Source organism: Euleptes europaea, chromosome 9 (genome assembly GCF_029931775.1).
Source record: "Euleptes europaea isolate rEulEur1 chromosome 9, rEulEur1.hap1, whole genome shotgun sequence".
Lineage (NCBI taxonomy): Eukaryota > Metazoa > Chordata > Lepidosauria > Squamata > Sphaerodactylidae > Euleptes > Euleptes europaea.
The window spans coordinates 24,510,899-24,534,948 of NC_079320.1; the positions used below are offsets into that span (position 1 = coordinate 24,510,899).

The window sequence follows — 24,050 nt, forward strand, 5'->3', positions numbered from 1 at the left end:
GCCAGCTAGGGTTGCCAATCTCCAGGTGGGACTTGGAAATCTCCCAGAATTACAACTGCTCTCCAGACTACAGGGATCAGCTCCCCTGGAGAAAAACAGCTTTGACGGGTGGACTCTATAGTATCACATCCTTGCTGAGATCCCTCCCCTCGCCAAACTCCACCACCAAATCTCCAAGAATTTTCCATGTGAGAATTGGCAACCCTAGGCCTAGCTGCTGCACAACATGAACTCGGAATGCACTTACAAGTCACATAGCAATACCGAGAGCCAGCTTTGCAGAGGAAGAGGAATAATTGAAGGTTCTTTTATCAAGACAAACCAAAAAAACACAAACAAAAAAACACCAAGGTCAGAGCAGGCTGCCCACTATCCTATCCACACTTGCTTGGTAATAAAATCTATTAAATAGAATTTAGGGCAGCAAAAACATGTCTGTGTAGAGTAGAGTTTGGGGCTGATTTAAAGTGAATAAATGAAGCTTCCTCATAGCGAGTCAGTCTCTTGGTCTATCTTGGTCAATATAGTCTCTTTCGACTGGCAGCTGTGCCTCAAGTTGAAGCCACATTACCTGCTTCTTTTAAATTAAGACGCTAAGGATTGAACCTTAGACTTTATATATGCAAAGCAAATGTTTCGCCATTGCATGACCCCACTGCATAGCTTGGATGGGTTGCAAAAGGAGCCAGGCTCCCTCCTCCTCTGCCTCTCTCCTATTTCTCCATGGAGGATGAATTTCTGGTTTCAGAGAGAGGAAAAATGGATAACCAGTGTGGTGTAGCGGTAGGGTTGCCAGCTCTGGGTTGGGAAATACCTGGAGATTTTTGGGGCAGAGCCTGAGGAGGGCAGGGCTTGGGGAGGGGAGGGACTTCAATACCATAGAGTCCAATTGCCAAAGTGGCCATTTTCTCCAGGTGAACTGATCTCTATTGGCTGGAGATCAGGTGTCATAGCAGGAGATCTCCAGCCACCACCTGGAGGCTGGCAACCCTATGTAGCAGTTAGAGCAACAGCCTAAGATTTGGGAGACCAAGGATTGAATCCCCACTCTGCCATGGAAGCCTGTGGTATCCTTGGGCCAATATCACACACTCAGCCTGACCTACCTCACAAGGTTGTTGTGAGGATTCAAACGGAGGAGAGGAGAATGATGTAAGCCACTTTGGGTACCCTTTGAGGAGGAAGGCAGGGTATAAATGAAGTAAAGAAATAAAGAATAAAGCTGCTTCACGCATTGGGAAAGCATGGCGTGGTGGAGGGATCAGCTTCCTGCTCCCGCCTACCTGTGCTGTGCTTTGCATTTGCCCCCCCCCCATCATTTCAAAAGGATTAAGCAGAAGGTTTAACTCTGCATTTCCTTTTGCCTTTAATGTTTGAGCAAAGAGCATAGGGCTGACCTGCAAAAGAATGGCCCTGTGCTCCATATCTGAGACCCAGATGGCCCAGTCCTGCTCTGCATCACAATGGCCCAGGCTACCACCAACCATCAAGTGGACAGCACTTTACCTAAAATAAAGTAGGGCTGGGTGGGTTCCTTTAAGCATGCGGATCATGTACTTTCTTTTTCTTTCTTTTTGCATAGATTGAAAAGTAGGGATTTTGTAAGTAAAAATGCAAAAGTAGATAGGTCACAAAAAAGCAAAACAAATGCAAGACAGGAGCTTATGCTCAGAAAGGGGACTGGCAAGGGAGATCTTCAGCCTCTGCTGCTATGCTTTGCCCTGAGCTGCAAGTCTCTCAGGTAACAGGTGTCTTGTTCCCTAGTTGGAGTACTAAAGGATGACTTCATAGGGGTGGAGTCCTACCTGCAGAGGTGGCAGTCAGGTGAGCCAGGTAAAGAGGGAACTTGTGCAGGTCTTTGAAGGAGACAGCTGATGAATGCATGAAGCTGTTGCGCTCACCCAAGCAACAAGCAGGCTAAACACAGCATCTCTCTAGGGAATCGGCACAAGCTCTTCCTCGAGCGAGCAGGGTGAGGGAGGATCTTTCCTTTCTCGTCTGGAAATGGAACCCAAGGATGCCACAGGAAAAGAAAGCATGGGGGCCAAGAAAAAGAACTTGACCTTCTTAAAGCAGAGGCTGTACATGCTGGAGAGGAGGAAGACCGACACCATTGTCGAGAAGAATGTTTCTGGGGACCACAACAGCACTGGAACTTTGAGGAGAAGCCAATCTGACAGGACTGAATACAGCCAGAAATTGCAAGGTAAATGCAGGGAGGGGGGAAACCCATAAGAGCCAACCAGGATTTCCTAAAAATTAGTTTAACTGTCTCAAAAAAAAATTCATGTTGTAATAAACCTTAAATGGGGAGCAGTGACTGTGAAGGAAACTAATGGGCAGTAATACAAAGGAAACCAATGGGCAGAAATACAAAGTTGGTGGAAGAGGGAGAAATGTTATTCTAGAACAAATAATATTAGAAGCATAGAATCATAGAATCAGAATCATAGAGTTGGAAGGGACCACCAGGGTCATCTAGTCCAACCCCCTGCACAATTAAGTGTATCCATTTTTTATACAAAAGGTTTGTAGCATCACTGTGATTCTTGCATTCAGCAGGAATGTGTAATTATATTTAATTTTACAGAGCACATCTAATATAAAGAGCCTGGGTGAAAACTGTCATTTCCCCCCATATGTTTAAACATGGGTTGAAAGGTACAGGTGGTGTGAGATGGAATTCTCATAAAATCAAAGAATAAGAAACTATATGATGAATCATGTAAAGAAGTGTTTTGGTTTGTTTATTTTCTTCTAACTTGAAATTTCTGACTTTAAAAGTAGGGATCTGAAGCAGCATACATTTCCCACCCCCATCTCCCCTGAGGCTAGAAATAATTACAGTGACATTTTCTTTTATATATTCCCTCAGGAGAGAAATGAGTTATTCCTTGTGCAGGTTACAATCTCCCATTTTGCTTTCTCTAATGTAGCCCCCCAACCCCTGATTTCAGCAGGACTTTGTTTTTGTGAAACATACAGAAGTCACAGGATAATGCTGCTGCAGAACAGAATAGGATAATGCTGCTGCAGTTGTCTTGTTTGTGGCTTCCTAGAGGCACCTGGTTGGCCACTGGGTGAACAGACTGCTGGACCTGATGGGCCTTGGTCTGATCCAGCAGGGCTTTTCTTATGTTCTTGTCACTGGAACTGCGGAAGATAGTCAAATAATAAGTTAAAAAATATGAACCTGCCTCTTTAAAATGACTTTCAAAATGGCAATCCTATATCAAGGACTTATAGCTGTATAATAACAACAGCCTGACTCCACACATTTTTATGTTGAGTTCCCTCGAACTTCTCTCCAAATAAGTGCTCCGCACAGGATTGCAGCCCAAATGCTTTACATTACCACACCACATGTGATCTTTGCCCAGTTCCTAGAAGGGAGGCAGTTTGTAAAAGCACAACGTGAGGCGGAACAGGTTTGATTATCATGCCCCGAAGTCATGCCCCATAGGCTGTTTTCTTTCGTCTGTGAGAACTTACATCCCTGTCATGAACAATAGTGTGTTGTTCGTTCCCTCCTCCCCCTCCCGGATTGGCCTTTTTAAAAAGGACGCTGTACACAGTGCATTTCCTTATATGCAAAGGTGACCTGGCAGAGCTGTTTAGCAGTACAGAACATTCCTGTGTGAAGCACAAGTATGCAGCGCCTCAGTCTGTGAGCCATATTCTGCTCAGAACCAGACCAGGATTGGCACATGTCTCCCCCCCCCCCCGCCCCAACAATACCCATGCAAAAGCAGCAGTATCTTTCTTTCTTTCTTTCTTTCTTTCTTTCTTTCTTTCTTTCTTTCTTTCTTTCTTTCTTTCTTTCTTTCTTTCTTTCATCTCATAGCTGGAAGACATGAAACAAGCTTGTGCCATGGTTTTACCCGCCAACATTATGTATTTATTTATTTACTTCATTTATACCCCACCTTTCTCCCAGTGCAGCCTCAAAGTGGCTTATATTTGTTCTCCTCTCCTCCTTTTTATCCTCGCAACAACCCTGTGAGGTGGGTTAAGGTGAGAGAGTGTGACTGGCACAAGGTCGTCCAGCGAGCTTTTCATGGTAGAGCAGGGGTTTGAACCTGGCTTTCCAAGATCCTGGACTGACATTCTAACCACTATAGGACACTGGCTGTTTATACCCTGCTTTTCTCCTCAATGGAAGAAAGCGACTTACAAGTTCATTCATCATTAAAGGTAACGGTAAAGGTCCCCCTCTGCAAGTACCGGGTCATGGGGTGACATCACATCCCGACGTTTACTAGGCAGACTGTTTTTTACGGGGTGATTTGCCAGTGCCTTCCCTAGTCTTCTGTGCTTTGCGCCCAGCAAGCGGGGTACTCATTTTACCGACCTCGGAAGGATGGAAGGCTGAGTCAACCTTGACCCGGCTACCTGAAACCAACTTTCCGTTGGGATCGAACTCAGGTCGTGAGCAGAACTTGGACTGTAGTACTGCAGCTTACCACTCTGCGCCACGGGGCTCTCTCATTCATCATTACAAAGCAGCTTATAACAGTTTATAACAGCATTCTCCCCTCTTCCATTTTTCCTCACAACAACCACCTTGTGAGCTAGGTTAGGCTGAGAGAGAGCAAGAGAATGACCTAAGGTCACCCAGCAGGCTTCCATGGAAGAGGGCCAATTCAAACTCAGGTCCTAGTATGGTACAGTATTAGAAGGGGACTGGATTTCACTGCTTTACCCAGTGACTTCCAATATTTGAAATGTCAAATGCCAATAAAATGTACAATTTATATAGAGCCTTCGGATTAACCAAATAACATCTAGGGTTGCCAGCTCTGGGCTGGGAAATACCTGGAGATTTTTGGGGTGGAGCCTGAGTAGGGCAGGGTTTGGAGAGGGGAGGGACTTCAGTGCCATAGAGTCCAATTGCCAAAGCGGCCATTTTCTCCAGGTGAACTGATCTCTATCGGCTGGGGATCAGTTGTAATAGCAGGAGATCTACTGCTACTGCCTGGAGGTTGGCAACCCTATGGAGTGGGGGCACAGTGAGAAAGCGGCTTGCCAAAAAGCATCCTCCCAAACTATCAGTGAATAATTTTTCCAGAGCGACTGCAAGCATTTTGAACATGTGTGCGTGACACACAAACATGGTCAAATAGTATCTTGGAGAACCTTTCGTTGGTATAATTGGCTACAAACCTGGCTTTCACTGAAGTCATTTACAATAGAACAGAGTGAGTGTGTTAGGTTTGTGGTTTGTTTTTGTTTTATAAGTAAAATGCAGGAGGAAGATTCATGTAAGTGTGTGGCATGTATCATTTCAGCCTTAGCTTTTGTAACCAAAGGATGATGCCCCAGTGTGGTGTAGTGGTTAAGACCAGTGGTTTGGAATGGCGGAGTCTGATCTGGAGAACTGGGTTGGATTCCCCACTCCTCCACATGAGCGGTGGAGGCTAATCTGGTGAACTGGATTTGTTTCCCCACTCCTACACACGAAGCCTGCTGGGTGACCTTGGGCTAGTCACGCTCTCTCAGCCTCACCTACCTCACAGGGTATCTGTTGTGGGGAGGAGAAGGAAAGGTGATTGTAAGCCAGTTTGATTCTGCCTTAAGTGGTAGAGAAAGTTGGCATATAAAAACTGACTCTTCTTCTTCTTCAGTGTGGTGTAGTGGTAAGAGTGCCGGACTAGGATCTGGGAGATCCTCATTCAAATTCCTGTTTTTCCATGGAAGCTTGCTGGATGAACTTGGACCAGTCACATACTCTCCGCCTAATCCATGTCACTAGTAGGATTGCCAGCTCTGGGTTGGGGAACACCAGGAGATTTTGGGGACAGAGCCTGGGTAGGGGGGAGTTTGGAGAGGGGAGGGACTTCAATGCCATAGAGTCCAATTGCCAAAGCAGCCATCTTCTCCAGGTGAACTGATGTCTATCAGCTGGAGATCAGTTGTATTAGCAGCTACCACCTGGAGGTTGGCAACCCTAGTGACTGGTTGTTGTGAGAATAAAATGGAGAACAATGTCAGTTGCTCTGGATCCCCACTGGGTAGGAAGGCAAAGTGTAAAGAAGTAAATAAATATGTAAATTTTTAACATATGTTTATTATTTCTCAGATTCCAGTTTTAAGATAATACAAATAGATGTTCTACAGTATCCCTTTATCTGATCTCCTCCCCTAATATTACCCCTCCTCCAGGGCCGGATTTAGGTTTGATGAGGCCCTAAGCTATTGAAGGTAATGGGGCCCTTTATATGTCAAGCTGTCCTTTGTCACAACAAATTGTCGCTGTTTTTTGTGTTGAATATATGCTATATGGTAATTTATGGACCTAATAGGTATCTAAAGCCATTTGCACATAACAAAATATGTATTTTATGAAAGTAATTGTTTTTTATCTTATATTTTGGAAATGTACATCCAGGTTTTTTTTCCCTTTAAATTTTTTGGGGGGCGCCAAGAGAGTGGTGCCCTAAGGTATAGCTTGTTTAGCTTATACGTAAATCCCGCACTGCCCACCTCACTGTTTTCTGAGCAAGTGCAGACAACGTTCCTTCATTTTGGAGGCATTTACCCCCCCCCTTCATTTGGAGGTTTTTTAACACTTTTCTGCAAACCTGGGGGGGGGGGACACTTAGAGCTGCAGAAGAATACCCCTTATCTGAATTTGGCCCCATTCTCTGGATCTATCAGTGGAAAATATGATTAGGATCCTCTGTATTGTACTTTCTCGCTCCACAAATGTCCAGATGCTGGTTGCGTTCTTCTGGTTTATCCTTTATTTTAGGACAACTTTCCATTAGAATTTCTCATTTATTTTTTTAAATCTTGAATTATTTGGTTTCCAAGCTTTCTCATTGACAAGCTAGATTCAAGTCCAGGAACACCTTAGAGACCAACTAGAGTTGCAGGATATAAGCTTTCAAGAGTCAAAGCTCCCTTCATCAGTCAAGCAAATGGGGTATCTAAATGTATAGATGGATGACCCAAGTTAAGACTTGGATCAGGTGGTAAATCTCTGCTAAAGGAACCCTTAGCGGAATGGGATTTCCTTGCCCCCCTATTCCTGCTGCAACCTTAAATACCCCCTGCAAGTTATTATTCCTGGAGAACAAGGGACCACTAGAACTGTATGAATGGCAAATAGGTGGTCTGTGATGGGAGTGGGGAACTCTTCCATTCTCCAAAATCTACCATGGGATCTAAGTAGGGTTGCCAACCTCCAGATGGTAGCTGGAGATCTCCTGGGATTACAACTGTTCTCCAGAGATCAGTTCACCTGGAGAAAATGGCTGCTTTGGCCATTGGACTCTTTGGCATTGAAGTCCCTCCTCTCTCTAATCCCCACCGTCCTCAGGCTCCACCCCCACATTTCCAGGTATTTCCCAACCCAGAGTTGGCAACCCTAGATCTAAGCCTAAGCTTGCACTGACTGAATTCATTGCTGTTAGGGAAAAAAATTAAATTATGGGCCTTCACAAACCACCAGGAAGCAGACTTCCTCTCTAAATGAATGACTGTTTACATAGGGCAGAGCCCTTTCTTCACCTTCCAATCCTATGGACAGTGATCTTTTCTTAGGTCTGTTTCTCACATGCAGAGGAATAAGGTGGCTGAGACTTAGGGTTGCCAACCTCCAGGTACTAGCTGGAGATCTCTTGCTATTACAGCTGATCTCCAGCCAATAGACATCAGTTCACCTGGAGAAAATGGCCACTTTGCCATTTGGACTCTACGGCATTGAAGTCCCTCCCCTCGCCGAACCCCGCCCTCCTCAGGCTCCTCCCTAAAAAGCTCCAGGTATTTCCCAACCCGTAGCTGGCAACCCTACTGAGACTGGAGGGAGTAGAATTAACTTCACCTCTTCATGCAGCACATGGAGAATCATGGGAATGTTAAAAACTTCTCGTGATCAGAAAACCGGCACAACAAGAAAAGAGAGAGGGTGGGATCCCTCTTTACTGCTTTTCTATTTGCATGGAGTTAGAAACATAGAAAGCTGGTGTCTCTTAGCTTTGGCACAGTTCATTTATCTCAGGTTTCTACAGCCTCGGTTCCAGTTCATTCTCCTGCATGTTTGAATCAAGTTGTGTTCATTGCTGTTTCTCAAGTCCAAACTCAGATTCTCCATGCAGGTTACTAGGTTAGTAGCATTACTTTTACAGCAAACTTTTCTACACATATTGCTTAGTGTTCTACTGCAAAGATACATTGGAGTGGTTGATTTGTTTCTGGGTTGAGTCAAATTACAAAAAGATGTTCAAGGCATCATTTACGCAAGTGGAAAAGCCGGCAGATAAATAATATCATCTAGCAGCCTTTGTGTTCTCTCTTTCCATGTTCAAATTTCTGTTGGTGCTTGCAGTTCTTTTTGGTAAGGAAGGTAAGTTCAACTGGAGTAGTCTTTGGTAGTCTTAAAAAAAAGGCTCAGTCCAGCATGCCAAAAGACAAGCAGTCAGAAGTGCAACAGCATCACATCTGCAAAAATAAAAAAGTTTAGTAAAACTATTTGTCAAGAGGGTATTCATCTTGAAGGAATTTTCCAGCCTGAACTAGTTTCTCCCCCTTATCAGTCTCTCCCAAGGACATGTTTCCAGGCATATTGGAATATGCACTTCGGCTGAGAATTTCACTTGGGACAGTTTGCTCATTCCCTAGAAGCTTCCATGAAGACAGCCCTATGAATGGTTGAGGGGGGTCAGCAGGTTAAGGGCAGCTTTGTCCATAAGAGTAGCCAGTGAGAAGAATAGTCTCTTCCCTTTCCCCCCCTTGCTGTCGAAAGACACTTGTATTAAGCTCTGGAAACTTTAAGCCCCAAGAACCAACTATGCTGTGTTAGGACTTCAGTAAATACTCAGAAAGTCAGCTTTGTTATTTTTCTATGTATCCTGTCATCACCAAACTGTTTGCCTTGTTTTAATATCTTTTCTTTCTCTAATAAAGCTCTTTTTAGCTTTCAATGGTGTGAGTTTACTGGTACCAAACCCAGGTGGGCTTGGTTACATTACCGTGCAGCAGCTGGCTGCTTTTGCAATAACAATACTATTTATAATAAATTTTATTGCAAAAGCAGCTGAATAGCCCAAACTAATGAGAGCTCAGAAACTAAGCAGGGTTGGCTATGGTTAGTACTTGGATGGGAAACTGCCAGGGCAGACCATGACCAAGGTTGCTATGCAGAGACGGGCAATGGCAAACCACCTCTGCTCATCTCCTGCCTAGAAAACCCCATGAGGGCTCGCCATGAGTCGGTTACAACTTTATGACACGTTATTGCTATTGAAAGGAAATCAGATTATTAATTAAAATCAGCTTGCTTGAAAACGAAGCTGAAGCTCATTTCAGAGTTGCCTTTTAAAATCTGAATCTGGTGCAACAGTAGAGCAGGGTGCAAGCAAAACATGAGTTCTGCTTGCGATGGATGCTGTTTGCTTAGTGCTGCATAGAGCAGACCCCCTACCTGATCTTTTTAACTGGAGATGCCAGGGACTGAACCTGGGACCTTCTGCATGCCAAGCAGATGCTCTACCACTGAGCCACTGCCTGTACCAAATCCAAAATCCTCTGGGTTCTGTTTACTATACTGTGCTGCGCTGTGTCTGGAACAACACACCACAAATCTGTTAGGAGTGCTTGGATATGGAAGAGTCCATTTGAATGGGTACTTGAGTACTAGATTATTTTCAGGCTCCTCCAAATGGTTCTATGATACTTTGAAAGAGGTCAGCATAGATGTTTGCCTGTACACAAAGGGTTGGATCCCACAGGTGTGGGGGGGGGGCATTTTTTCCCAATTTCTCTCTTCCTGTGGCAGACCTCTGTCTCCCCCCAATCTGTTTCTGGGGGTCCCCCATCCCAGGAGCAACACCTCGAGGAGCATTTTGGGCCACAGCAAGAGTGGGAAGAGGCAAAGTCATGCTCCATGGACAGAATAACTTATCCCCATTTCTGTATGAATTTGGCCATTACTGTGTGGTGAGTTCTATACGAACCGACGGTTTCTGAAGAATTTTGTGGCTCCCATGCTTTGGAAATGCTACAAAACGAACCCTGTAGAGAGCAGAAAATATAACGGATGCAGGATGTATGCAGGGAGCCTTTGTGCGTTGACTTTAGAAATCACCACAAAACGAGGGAAGAAAATGTTCATCTGAATTCACCAGAAACAATTCACAATAAGGATATTCTTCTCTCGTCCTGGGTAAATTTTCTTCTTTCACCGGGCTTTTTCAACACTCCAGGGAACACTCACATAATGATTCAAAGGATTTCAAGGCAGGGAATTGAAAGCAGACCCTTCCTGTAATGGTTAGATGCTTTTTTATATCTGTCACAAAAAGTAGCTCGTTGAAAACAAAATCCGGTGACTGGTGGTTGGATTGCCTAATCAGATGGTTATCACCAGACTCGAGTAGCAGAGGGATCTCAAATGTGTGATCATGCACGATCTCAAGGACTTTAATAATCTTTTGTTCAAATACATGGGAAATCTTCCTTCTGCTGATTGAACCCTGTGACTGAGTATTCTCCTGCAGATTCTGCTGGTCAGGGCACATGTAGCTGAGATGTAATGGCAAACCAATGTCTGCTGCTATTTGGACAGTATGGTTTGCCATTACATCTGAACAAGCAAATTAAGGGTTTGCTGAACCAGAATTCCAAACAAGGATCAAATACCATTTGGTACCCTTGTTGGCAAGAAAAGTGCAAACCAATGGGTTGGATCCCATGGGCCTGTTCTGCTAACTGGAACACCTTCTTCTGGCCTCGGGTGCCTTCTCCTAATACAAGGAACTCTTTCACTAAGCTTCTTGTGCTGGAGAAAGGTGCTACCATTAATGACATAGATCTTTGGGGTCCAACCTATAGTTTGCTGGCTTAGGTGTAATTTGGGTTGCCAACTTTCTAATGGGGCCTGGAGTTTTCCTGGAATTACAACATCTCCAGACTACAGAGATCAGATCCCCTGCAGAAATGGCTGCTTCAGAAAGTGGACTCTGTGGCATCACATCCCTGCTGATCTCTGTTCCAAATTTCCACTTTCCCTAGGCCACACCTACAAATTTCCAGGAATTTCCCAAACCCAAGTTGGCAACCCTGGAAGAAGAGTAGCTTTTTTATACCCTGCTTTTTTCTACCTTAAGAAGTAGGGTTGCCAACCTCCAGGTACTAGCTGGACCCCTGCTATTACAACCTATCTCCAGCCAATAGAGATCAGTCACCTGGACAAAATGTCCGCTTTGGCCATTGGACTCTATGGCATTGAAGTCCCTCCCCTCCCCAAACCCCACCCTCCCCAGGTTCCGCCCCCAAAACATCCCGCCAGTGGCGAAGAGGGACCTGGCAACTCTATTAAGAAGTCTCAAAGTGGCTTACAATTACATTCCCTTCAACCCCCCACAACAGGCACTTTGTGAGGTAGGTGAGGCTGAGAGAGTTCTGAGAGAACCTATTTAAAACCATGTATATTTTCTGGAAATTTTGCATTCCTGAAATGCTTATTTAAAAAGGGGGGGGGAGAATCCTTCTCCAGGAGACTAATCAGTGAAAGGACTGGAAAATCCACACCAGAGCCTATCTCCTGGCCTTAGACTCTCCCTTCACCTGTCCCTCAACTGCCCCCAACACACCCTCCTCTAAGCTGATTTCACAGAGAGTTGCTGTAGAGCCAGGAGCGGCACCGTTTGTGCAAGCCTTCACATATTCTCCTGTCCCTCCTCTTGCTCTGGGAACCCCTTACACCTGAGGAGGTAAGTGCAGAGATTTGCGCTGCATGACTTTTTACCTCGGAGAAACGGTTCCTTCATTATCTCCCCCCCCCCCACTTCTTATTTGCAAAGGACACAGGTAGCTCATTTGCCAATGTCATCCCTTGGGAGAGTCACACCGCCAGGTAACCTGACACCTCCAAGGACAGGCAAAGCTATTGTGTTGTACAATGGCAGAGAGCCAAAGGGGAAATGCTGCCCTTCCCCCATATCCATGCTGCCGCGGTTGTAAAGGTCTGGAAAGCAGCGGCTTCCTTGGAATACGTGCTGGGCTACATTCACCCAACTTTCGTTCCATTCTGGTGCTGAGATAGCTCATCTAAAACATACACTTTCTCAGCTCAGCACAAATCATAGTGAGGAAACACATAAATATCTGTAGCTACAACGCCAGGCTGTGAAATTCTGGCATCTATGTCTGCATCTATGTCTTATAGGGATCGATCATGATAGGTAGCCATGTTAGTATGTCTGTAGAAAAGAGCAAGAGTCCAGTAGCACCCTAAAGACAACAGTTGCCAACCTCCAGGTACTAGCTGGAGATCTCCCGCTACTACAGCTGATCTCCAGCCGATAGAGATCAGTTCCCCTGGAGGAAATGGCCGCTTTGGCCATTAGACTCTATGGCATTGAAGTCCCTCCCCTCCCCAAACCCCACCCTCCTCAGGCTCCGCCCCAAAACCCTCCCACCGGTGGTGAAGAGGGACCTATTAAAGACTAACAACCTTTCTGGCAGAGTATGAGCTCACGAAATCAGAAATTTTGTTTCTCTTTAAGGTGCTACTGGCTCTTTTCTATAGGAAAATGGAAGAAAGGTAGTCTTATGGGAGATAAAAATGACTTGTGACAGTATATGTCAGCTTGATAGTTTACTATTATTTCACCTCAATTTGTATCTGTTACTTTTATACATCACATTTTGATCCTCACTCCCCCTCCAGACCAAGGCAGTATACATGGTTCTTCCATTTAGCTTTCACAGCAACCCTATGAAGTAGATTAGGCGTGGAAGACAGTGGCTGGCCCTAGGTCACCCAGTGTGTGTCATGACTGAGTGGGGATTTGAACCTGAGTCTTCTTTCAGTCTTAGTCCAACCAATCCACCACACTGGATTCCTGAATTCTTTTGCCCCTAGAATGTGGATGACCAAAAAATATTCATTGAGATATAATTACTCAAACCAGATTAAGCAATTTTTGTGAGAGAGTACTGGAAACTCTATGTGAGAGATCCCCCTCTCTGAGTTTGCTTCTCCAAATCAGTTGCTCAGACGTTGATACAGAAACAATAGATTTATTGAAGCCTTCAGGAGATGAGACAGGCACAGGTAGAAAGTTGCAAGTGAGGGGCTATACGGGTTTACAGAATATATTGACTCCAGGGCACTGGGGCACTGGGGTTCACACTTATTGTTATGGGAAGTTACAAGCTTGGCATAATACAAAACATCAGACGGATCCCAGGAAGTCTGGTGCGGCTATCACACTTCCAAGGCCGCACCGGCCTGAGGGAGTACTGGCAGGAAAACAGCGGGGGGGAAGATACATGGGCCATCAGGCCTGGCTTTTACGAGTTCACTGATAATACCGCAGGTGATGGAAAGCAGAGACACAAAGACAGAGACCCTCACATTCTGCCCCCCTTAAGGCCCCCCTCCGGGAGGATGAGGCTTATCGGGATAAGCAAGGTGGAATTCTCGGACTAAGCGAGGAGCTGCCATGTGGGGTGCGGCCACCCATTCGTCATGAGCGGAGCCAAGGTTTTTCCAGCGAACAAAGTAAAACAGTTTCCCTTTCTTCCATTTGGAATCTAAAACCTTGGATATTTCCAAATGGGTGTCCCCTCCTACTACGGTAGGAATCTCATGAGCGGGAGGGGGGTGGAACTGGGGAGCTGCTACATAAGGTTTGAGGAGGCTTATATGGAAGACTGGATGAACCCCCTTGAGCGTCTTAGGGAGACTCAGTTCCACGGTAACCTCGTTGATTACTCTGGTAATGGGGAAAGGTCCTACATAACGGTCGCTCAGTTTTTTGCAGGGGCGAAGAGAGCGGAGGTTTTTGGTGGACAGATAGACTTGCTCCCCCACCTTGAGTTCCCATCCCGGAGACCGGTGTTTGTCCGCTTGTTCCTTGTACTTGCTTTTTGCCCTTTCCAGATTTTTGAGCAACCATGGCCAGGTGGATTTAACCACCTGAATCCACTCCTGAAGATCAGGGGTAGACTGGAGCTCTGGCGAGACGGGGGCAGAACCGAAAGGGCCAAAATCCGTCCCGTATATAACTTGGAAGGGACTAAAGCCGGTAGAGGAATGAGGCGCATTGTTGTACGCATATTCGGCAAATGGCAGCAGGTCAACCCAGTCATCCTGGTGGAAATTTACATAGCAGCGCAAATAACATTCTACTACCGCATTTACTCGTTCTGTTTGACCATCCGTTTGGGGGTGATAGGCGGAAGAAAGGCCCTGTTCCTCCACTCCCATTAACTTTAGGAAAGCCCGCCAGAATTTGGCAACAAACTGGACCCCCCGGTCGGAGAGGACCTTCCTCGGGATCGAGTGTAGCCTGAGGACGTGCGTGATGAACAGTTTAGCTAAGCCCTGGGCTGAAGGAAGACCTGCACATGGAACGAAATGAACCTGTTTGGAAAAGAGGTCTGTGATAACCCAGAGAACCGTTTTCCCCCGACTTGGAGGTAGGTCGGTGATAAAATCCATGGCGATGATTTCCCAGGGACGGGAGGGGTTCTCAAGCGGTTTGAGAAGCCCCGGGGGTTTTCCCATCCGTTTCTTGGCTGTGGCGCAGGTGGGGCAGCTGCGCACATACAACTCCACATCAGATCTCATACCGGGCCACCAAAACTGCCTTCGAACCAGGTGAAGCGTTTTTACGAAACCAAAATGACCTGCCAGCCTGGCCCCATGTACCAGTCCCAATACTTCTTTGCGAAGGGAAGATGGGACATATAGTTTCCCCCCCTGCACCCACCAAGTGTTGGTTCGTTCCAAGCCAGGAGGGAGGAGATTGTGCTCCTCCTCCTGCAAGGAGGCGTCCCGGAGTCGCTGTTGGAACACTTCCGGGATACCTTTGAGCGTAGGGGGGGTCTCCGGTTGGCGGGCTTGGGATCGGGTGGTGACGGCTAGGCCAGGGACTTCCCCTCGCTGTTCGGGAGTGAACAGGGAGTCGACGGGGCGATCGAAATCGTTGCGATACTGGGGAAGTCGTGACAAAGCATCAGCTAGGGCATTTTCTTTGCCAGGGACATGTTTGAGGGTGAACCGGAATTTTGCAAAAAATTGGGCCCACCGAATTTGTTTGGCATTGAGTTTTCTAGCTCCCTTGAGAGCCTCAAGATTCTTGTGATCTGTGCACACTTCGAACGGCAGTTCGGCCCCCTCCAAGAAGTGTCTCCATATGGTAAGGGCATGTTTGACCGCTGCTGCCTCCTTCTCCCAAATGGCCCAGTTGATTTCGGACTGGGAAAACTTCTTGGAGAAGTAGGCGCACGGCCTTAACCGTCCCCCCTCATCCCTCTGCAATAGGGCCCCGCCCATTGCTACATCCGAGGCATCCACCTGCACCACGAAGGGCTTGGTGCAATCCGGGTGAGCCAAAACGGGTTCGGATGAAAAAAGTAGCTTTAAACGTTCAAAAGCTTGCTGGCACTGGGGAGACCATTGCAGACGGGCTGAGGGGAGTGCGGCGCTAGCCCCCCTGTCCTTGGTACGTAACAGGGCAGTGAGGGGAAGCGCAACTTGGGCAAAGTTGGGAATGAAATTCCGGTAAAAGTTGGCAAACCCCAAAAACTGTTGAAGTTGGCGGCGGGTAGTGGGGGTTTCCCAGTCCCGCACCGCCTGGACCTTGGCGGGGTCCATTTCCAACCCTTGGTGGGAAATCACATACCCCAAAAATGTAATAGAAGGTTGGTGGAATTCACACTTGGACACCTTAGCATACAGTTTGTGCTCCCGCAGCCGCTGGAGCACTTCTCGCACTAGGCGCACATGTTCTTCCATGGTCTCAGAGTAAATAAGAATGTCATCGAGAAATACCACCACCCCCCGAAACAGTAAATCATGCAAAACTTCATTAATTAATTGCATAAAGACACTCGGAGCCCCCGAAAGTCCGAACGGCATGACCAGGTACTCAAACATCCCAAAACAACTGGAAAAGGCCGTTTTGGGTTCGTCTCCTTCTTTGATGCGAATGCGGTGGTAGGCTTCTACCAAGTCCAGTTTGGTGAAGATTCGGCCCTCCTTTAATTGTGCTAGAAGGTCAGGAATAAGAGGGAGGGGGTAAGCATTAGACTGGGTGACTGCGTTCAGTCTGCGAAAGTCAATACACAGTCTTAAATCTCCCGTCTTTTTCTTTACAAAGAAAGCTGGGGCTGAATAAGGAGCCTTGGAGGGGCGTATGAAACCCCTCGCCAGATTGACATCCAGATAGTCCCGCAATACAGTCTTTTCACTGGGGCTCATGGGGTAAACCTTTCCCTTAGACAGTTTGCCTTCCCCTACGATCTCGATGGCGCAGTCCGTTTCTCTGTGGGGAGGCAGTTCGTCGCACTCTCTAACATCGAAAACATCAGTAAACTGCGAGTACTCAGAGGGTAACTGTGGAGAGACTGGGGCGGGGGACCCTACCAGTGCGGCGGCTGGAGTTCTGAGTACCCGTTCCTTGTCATGCAACCCACAGGGGTTTTCTGGGAAAGAAAGCACCCGTTTAACCCAATCAATGGAGGGATTGTGTCCCCTTAACCAGTTCATCCCTAACACCACCGGGGTTACAATAGGGGCGATGGTGAAATACAACCGTTCCCAATGTTCCCCCACGGACATAATCACGGCTGCAGTTCTGTGGGTCACAGGGCCCCGTTTAAAGTCACTCCCGTCCATTTGGGAAAAACGGAGGGGTCCCGGAAGCCGCTTGCGCCGGACCCCCAACTTCTTGGCAGTTTCCTCATTTATCATGGTGCGGGCACACCCCGAGTCGACCAACGCGGGGACCTCTAACGGGGGACCCCCTTTGGGTAGGGACAGATGAACACGCACAAATACATTGTCCTCTTGGGCGCTTACCATCGGTGGAGCTCCTTGCACAACGATAGGGACGGTCTGCTGCGGAGCCCCCTCTACAGCAGACCGACGGCGTTTTTTGCCGGCTGTTCCCACTCTTCCTCCTCGCTGGAAGAGGGGGACGGGGTGGTGGCCTCCGGGGAGCCGTCCGAATCAAAGATGGTATTTGTAATCCGGGACCCCGATGGGACCGTAGAGTCGGATGCCCCATCCTGGGGGCGCGCGTGGAGAGCGGAGGGTGCGCCGGAGCGCCGGCTCAGTGGTCCGCTTCTACGGCGAGGCTGGCTGTCGGCGGCCGGTTTCGTCGGCTCGGCCTGGGTTTGGCGGGGGGGGGTCGGACGGCCTGAGCGAGAGGGGCATTGCGATGCAAAGTGACCCTTTCCCCCGCAGATCAGGCAGACGCCGGCCTCGAACCGCTTGCGGCGTTCCGCGGCCGAGAGACCCCCGCCACCCCCTTGCCGGAGTTCCCGGCCACGGTCACCTCGGGGCCTGGGGTCTCGCCCAAGCCGTTGCTTGGACAAGTTCAGGAGTTGCTTGCGATTCTCGATGTCAGCAGCATGGCGAACCCAACCTTCCACATCCGGGGGGTTCCCTTGCATGAAGGCCCAATGTTGGAGGTCTGGGTTGAGACCCTCTCTGAAACATTGTACCAAGGTAGCTTCACTCCAGTCCAGAATTCGGCTAGCCAGTGACTGGAACTCACTTGCATACTGCGCCACCGACTTAGTCCCTTGGCGCAGTTGCATCAGGGAGGCTTTAGCCCGCTCACCCAGAGTCGGGTCCTCAAAACGGTTTCGGAGTGCTACCATGAACTCGTCCAGGGTTCGCAGTACCGGCGAGCGGAGTTCATATTGCAACACCATCCAGGCAGCCGCCTCCCCCTGCAGTAAGGAAGCCACGTACTGCACCCGGGACTCCTCAGAAACAAAGGTTCGGCCTTGTTCCCGCATAAAAATGTCCACTTGGACCATAAAAAAGGTCAATTGGTCTCCCGACCCGTCATACGTGACTTTCAGGTCCCGACGGGCCGGGGGGGCAGGGGTTGCGGGCGGAACTGCCGGCGCCCCGTCTGGGGGAGCACCGGCTGGAGGTTGCAACTTCAGCGCATCTAGGGCCGTGGCCATCTCACCCATTACGCGTTGCATGGTCTCCATCTGCTCCTGCATAGCCCGGCGGTCTTCCTGCCACTGCTTTCGTTCTTCCTCCATGAGGGCCTCTTTGCGGGCCGGGTCCCCTTCGAGTCCCGTGCTGGGGAAGGCCAACCGGCGATCCTTCGCCGCAGTCCGCGAGAGCGACCAGCCCTTGGGAGAGTCCAGCCAATAAGTAAGCCCCCGGGGACGTTCGTCCCGATCTTGGTCGGGGACGCGACCCTTCGGTTTCTTTGGCTTGGCTCCCTCCTCCTTCGGGTCCGGCTTCTCCGGCTCGTCCGGAGCCTTGGGGGCATCGGGGATAGGGGTGGTATCCTCGTCGGCTGACATTCTGTCCAAAGCGGTACAGCTGCAGTCCGAGAGGCAAAGACTTGCAACTTAATGTGAGAGATCCCCCTCTCTGAGTTTGCTTCTCCAAATCAGTTGCTCAGACGTTGATACAGAAACAATAGATTTATTGAAGCCTTCAGGAGATGAGACAGGCACAGGTAGAAAGTTGCAAGTGAGGGGCTATACGGGTTTACAGAATATATTGACTCCAGGGCACTGGGGCACTGGGGTTCACACTTATTGTTATGGGAAGTTACAAGCTTGGCATAATACAAAACATCAGACGGATCCCAGGAAGTCTGGTGCGGCTATCACACTTCCAAGGCCGCACCGGCCTGAGGGAGTACTGGCAGGAAAACAGCGGGGGGGAAGATACATGGGCCATCAGGCCTGGCGCCTGAGACCAGAAGGTGTGAACTGCTTTTACGAGTTCACTGATAATACCGCAGGTGATGGAAAGCAGAGACACAAAGACAGAGACCCTCACACTCTAGCCCCTTTCAGACATTGCGTTCACATGTTCCACTAGCCCAGCAACTATGTGTATTGAGAACCCACCCTACTTGCTATGCTCTCAATATGCATGGTTGCCATATGTGGTATAGTGGTTAGAGTGTTGGCCTAGGATCTGGGAGACCCATGTTTGAATCCCTGCTCTACCATAAGAGATCACTGGGTGTCTTTGGGCCAGTCACACTCTCTCATCCTAACCTACCTCACAGCATTGTTGTGAGGATAACATGGAGGAGAGGAGAATTATGTAAGCCACTTTGGGTCCTCATTGGGGAGAAAGGTGGGGTATAAATGAAATAAATAAATGATGTTTTCTGAACAGGGCAATGTGTATTTTTCCAGGATTCTGTTTTGAATGCACCAAAGCTGTACAGACATGAAAAATATGTGTGTTGCCATGTTCAGACAGAGTGGTAACCATGCACATTGGGATCTCTTTGGGCACCGTGCACTCCTGATATGCATGGTTTCTGTAACATCCAAAAAGGACTTACAGGTAATATGAAATCAAAAACTTTAATAATGAGCAGGCCTGTGTTCATTAAGATTGAACAGATTGAGGTATAGATATAGCTTTACAGAATACCACAAACCAATCAACAAAAATGAGTCTGCTCCATGGAGCTTGCAATCTAAGTTTATGACCTGCGGCCAACAGCAGAGGAAGGGGACAGGCATAAATAACATGAGATAGATATGAGCAAGTGTAATTACATATATCCGGTTTGCCTTCAGTTGGGGATGAAGACTAGGTGGCTAAACTCAAGGTTTCATGGAGACGGTTATCTGATATACCTCATGATAGCGCAAAACAACAGATTTTCCATGACACCTCCTTCTGCTCATTTTTTGTTCTTTTCCCCCCCCAAAAAACAGTTTTCCAACAAAGTTGGCTTTCCTTCTTGTTCCCTGCTGCTTTCTAAAGCCTGGATTAGGGGACATGGCTGCTTTCCAGGTCGGCCTGGCCCCTGGCCTCTGTGTTAAGGTTGCCAACTTCCAGGTACTAGATGGAGATCTCCTGCTATTACAACTGATCTCCAGCTGATAGAGATTAGTTTACCTGGAGAAAATGACTGCTTTGGCAATTGGATTCTATGGCATTCAAGTCCCTCCCCTCTTCAAACCCCGCCCTCTTCATACTCCGCCCCAAAAACCTCCCGTGGTGGCGAAGAGGGATCAGGCAACCCTACTCTGTATACTGTACTGAGCACCATCTGGCTTTTAATTTGAAATTGTGGGTTTTAATTCAGATAATTTTATGTGTTGCTATTTTGCTGTTGTTTTATTTGTTGTGCGCTGCCCTGAGACCGGTTTCCGCCGAGAGAAGGTGTGGGATATAAGACTAAAGATAAATAAATAAATAAATAACCTTTTTGAGAACATATAAAGGGGAATAGTTTGTAAACAAAACGCCGTAATTGTGATGCTTTATGTTTCAGTAACACATTAACTTAGTTTACTAACTGCCTCCTGACTTTCATTTTTAATGCTTATGCATGTTTCCCTTATTCCCTTCTAACACAAGATGAAAATAGGTGGGCTTGGCTCATATCCAGTGAGAGCACCATTCCTCAAAGTGCGATGGAAGTTTGGGTCCGTGGAAAGTGCCTCCTCTGTAGGGTTGCCTCTGGGTTGGGAAATAGCTGGAGATTTTTTGGGCGGAGCCTGAGGAGGGCAGGGTTTAGGGACTTCAATACCATAGAGTCTGATTGCCAAAGCGGCCATTTTTCCAGGTGAACTGATCTCTATCGGCTGGAGATCAATTGTAATAGCAGGGGATCTCCATCTAGTACCTAGATCTAGTCTCGTTAATGAAGACTGCTAAGTTTATCAGAAAATTAAAATCTGTTCCCAAGACCAATAAAAACCTTTGCGGTGTGCTGGTCAAAGTGTCAAAGGGTCTAGAAGGATGCAAAGTCACATTCCTTCTCATCCCTGAATAGGGTTGCCAGGTCCCTCTTCACCACTGGTGGGAGATTTTTGGGGGTAGAACCTGAGGAGGGTGGGGTTTGGGGAGGGCCTACAATGCCATGGAGTCCAATTGCCAAAGCAGACATTTTCTCCAGGGGAACTGATTTCTATCACCTGGAGATCAGTTGTAATTGCGGGAGATCGCCAGCCATCACCTGGAGGTGACGTATTGTTGACGTTTACTGGTTGACTTCAGGTCAGCTGGATTTTCTCAGTCTACCCTATTTCATGGGGTTTAATAGTGTTGGCAGGCCAGGAGCTTTGGTGGCAGGGACACAGGTGTGGAATTAGGGTTGCCAGCTCCAGATTAGGAAAAACCTGGAGATGCTGGGGTGGAGCCTGAGGAGGGTGGGGTTTGGGGTGGGGAGGTAGTTAAATGGGGTGTAATTCCATAGAGTCTACCTTCCAAAGCGGCCATGGAGATCAGTTGTAATAGCGGGAGATCTCCAGCTACCACCTGGAGGCTAGCAAAAAAGAACTAGCACGACTCAATCAAGAAATTGAACAATTCATTAAAGTGCTAAACATGAAACCACCACAAGTGTGCAATACATACAATATAAACACTATAAACAAAAGAATATTAAGAACAAATGGAAAAAAGTCCAAAGTCCAAAGGTCTTATCCTATTCCATCATCTTCTGATCCAAAAGTAGGCACAAAGTCCACGTAAGTCCAAAAAGTTGTATCAAGACAACGGAGGGAGGAAACGCTATTCCGGATATCTTAGCGCTTTCACCAAAGTTCAAGGTTTAGCAGCCCTTTTTTTGGGAGCATAAAAACTAATAAAAAATTGCAAAAATAGCATATTATAAGAAACTAATACGTTTGAATAACAAAAAAAGAGAGAAAATTAAACCATATGGATTATATTCCTCCCAATGAGTATGCCTTCTAACACACTAAGAGGCTGATGAAGCTGTGCTTTGGTGAAAGCGCTAAGATATCCGGAATAGCGTTTCCTCCCTCCGTTGTCTTGATACAACTTTTTGGACTTACGTGGACTTTGTGCCTACTTTTGGATCAGAAGATGATGGAATAGGATAAGACCTTTGGACTTTGGACTTTTTTCCATTTGTTCCTAATATTCTTTTGTTTATAGTGTTTATATTGTATGTATTGCACACTTGTGGTGGTTTCATGTTTAGCACTTTATTGAATTGTTCAATTTCTTGATTGAGTCGTGCTAGTTCTTTTTTGCTATACTTGTTGTTACTAGTATTGTGAGTATTTTTTGCACCACCTGGAGGCTGGCAATGCTAGTGGGGGTGCAGCATCAAGCACACTGTGACGTCACTTCTGGGTTTTCCCTGGAAGTGATGTTGCAGCACACACAATGCCAATGTGTGTGTGTGTGTGTTTTTTAACAGATCACAGGAGTCTGCATACATGTATGCAAGGCAATACAGAACATAGTGCAGCGAGTTCTTACCTGTTCCTTTTGCTAAATTTTAACAGAAAAGATGGCACCTCAAGCAGGGTCCTCCGGCCCAGTTGGTTCTCCGCTGGAAAATGAAGAGCAACTGATCAGGCGGATGATGGCCAAAAGGCAGAAGATAATTGCTGAAATGGTGCAGACAGAAAGGGATTATTTCCACGATCTGGATCTCTGCATCAGAATAGTGGTTGAGCCCTTAAGAAGAATGCAGGTAAGCAAGTCTTGGGCTGTCAGAGGGCAAGTTCTGTTTTGGACAAAAACACAAGCGTAGTAATCTTGGCCTTGCATCTTACCATGCCCCCAGATAAGTAATTGCCAAACTGACATGAAAAGTTCCTGTGTTCCTGTGCAATTTTGTTCTGAACCAAGAAAGCAATAACAAATTGCTTACATTCTAAACTTGAATGAGCTTGATTCCGATTTGGACAAATGAAAAGCGTCTACCTTTCCTCCAATGTTTCTCTCACCATGTATTTCTAAACTGCAAAGCAGATCTCCTTAATACATACTGCCTGCCACAAAGCTATAACAAATTACAAATGTAACGGCCATATGTTAGACGCAGTCTACTTACAGGGTTGCCAACCTCCAGGTACTATCTGGAGATCTCCTGTTGTTGCAGTTGATTTCCAGCCAATATAGATCAGTTCACCTGGAGGAAATGGCCACTTTGGCAATTGGTCTCTATGTCATTGAAGTCCCTCCCCTCCCCAAACCCCACCCTCCTCAGGCTCCACCCCAAAAACCTCCCGCTGGTGGCGATGAGGGACCTGGCAACCCTATCTACTTAACCCTGGTTCACTTGCATGTAGAGCGTTTGATTTCTTTACACTTGATTCCTGCACATGTGATAGGGTTGCCACCACTGGGTTCCTGGCGATTTGGGGGTGGAGCCTTGAGAGGGTGGGGTTTGGAGAGAGGATGGAGCTCAGCAGGGATGTGATGCCATAGAGTCCACCCTCCAAAGCAGTCATTTTCTCCAGGGAAAACTGATCTTTGTAGTCTGGAGATCAGTTGTAATTCTGGGAGATCTCCAGGCTCCACCTGGACATTGGCAACCCTAGCATGTGATAACAGGGAGCTGAAGGAACTGAACTGGAAAGGACCATTTTGGCGGTAACGTGAACATCGACATTATAGGTCCGGTGGCCCATTCACACATACCTAGCACCACATGATGATTTAAATCACGCAGATAGACATGCACAAGCAGGAACCTGCAAGGACTTGCAGGAGGCATCTGATTTCCCCTTTCCTCACTATTTCCTCTTTCCCTTCCCTTAAAGCCCCTGTAGCCTCTCCCCTTTTCCTGCTTCTTTCTCTCTTCCCAGGGTTGCCAACCTCCAGGTGGGGCCTGGACAGCTCCTGGAATCACAACAGATCTCCCAACTATAGCTGTCGGTTGCCAGCTCCAGGTTGGGAAAGTCCTGAAGATTTGGGGGTGGAGCCATGGAAGGGCAATGACGTCAGATGGGTATAATGCCATAGAGACCACCCTCCAGAGCAGCCATTTCCTCTGGGGGGGATTTATCTCTGTCCTCTGGAGGTCAGTTGTAATTCCAGGTGATCTCCAGCCCCCACCTGGAGGTTGGTAACCCTAGTTCCCATGGAACTCTTCCTTCCACCACAAAGGCTCTTGCTTACCTTGTGTCATTTCCTCTGGCCTGGATAGACTCTCCAATGCTCCATGAATAGTTGCGTCACAGAGTCACCATCTCCCCACCCCTTTCCACTTATGAGTCCATAACTCAGGTTCCTTCTCTCCTGGTCACATGCTTGCAGTTATGGTCCCATCTGTGAGTTAAAGGTGGGTTGGAAAGGTTGAAGACCTCCAATC

General features: G+C 47.3%; 1 protein-coding gene across 1 annotated transcript in view; it reads left to right on the forward strand.

Annotated features, from left to right (window-relative positions):
* The first annotated feature begins 2,004 nt into the window (after positions 1-2,004).
* The window catches only part of ARHGEF38 (Rho guanine nucleotide exchange factor 38), a 57,130-nt gene continuing 35,084 nt past the window's right edge, over positions 2,005-24,050 (forward strand). Inside the window, exons 1-2 of the mRNA XM_056855860.1 lie at positions 2,005-2,206; positions 22,234-22,424. Of these exons, the coding sequence (XP_056711838.1) occupies positions 2,005-2,206; positions 22,234-22,424 (393 nt within the window). The remainder of the gene's footprint in view (positions 2,207-22,233; positions 22,425-24,050) is intronic.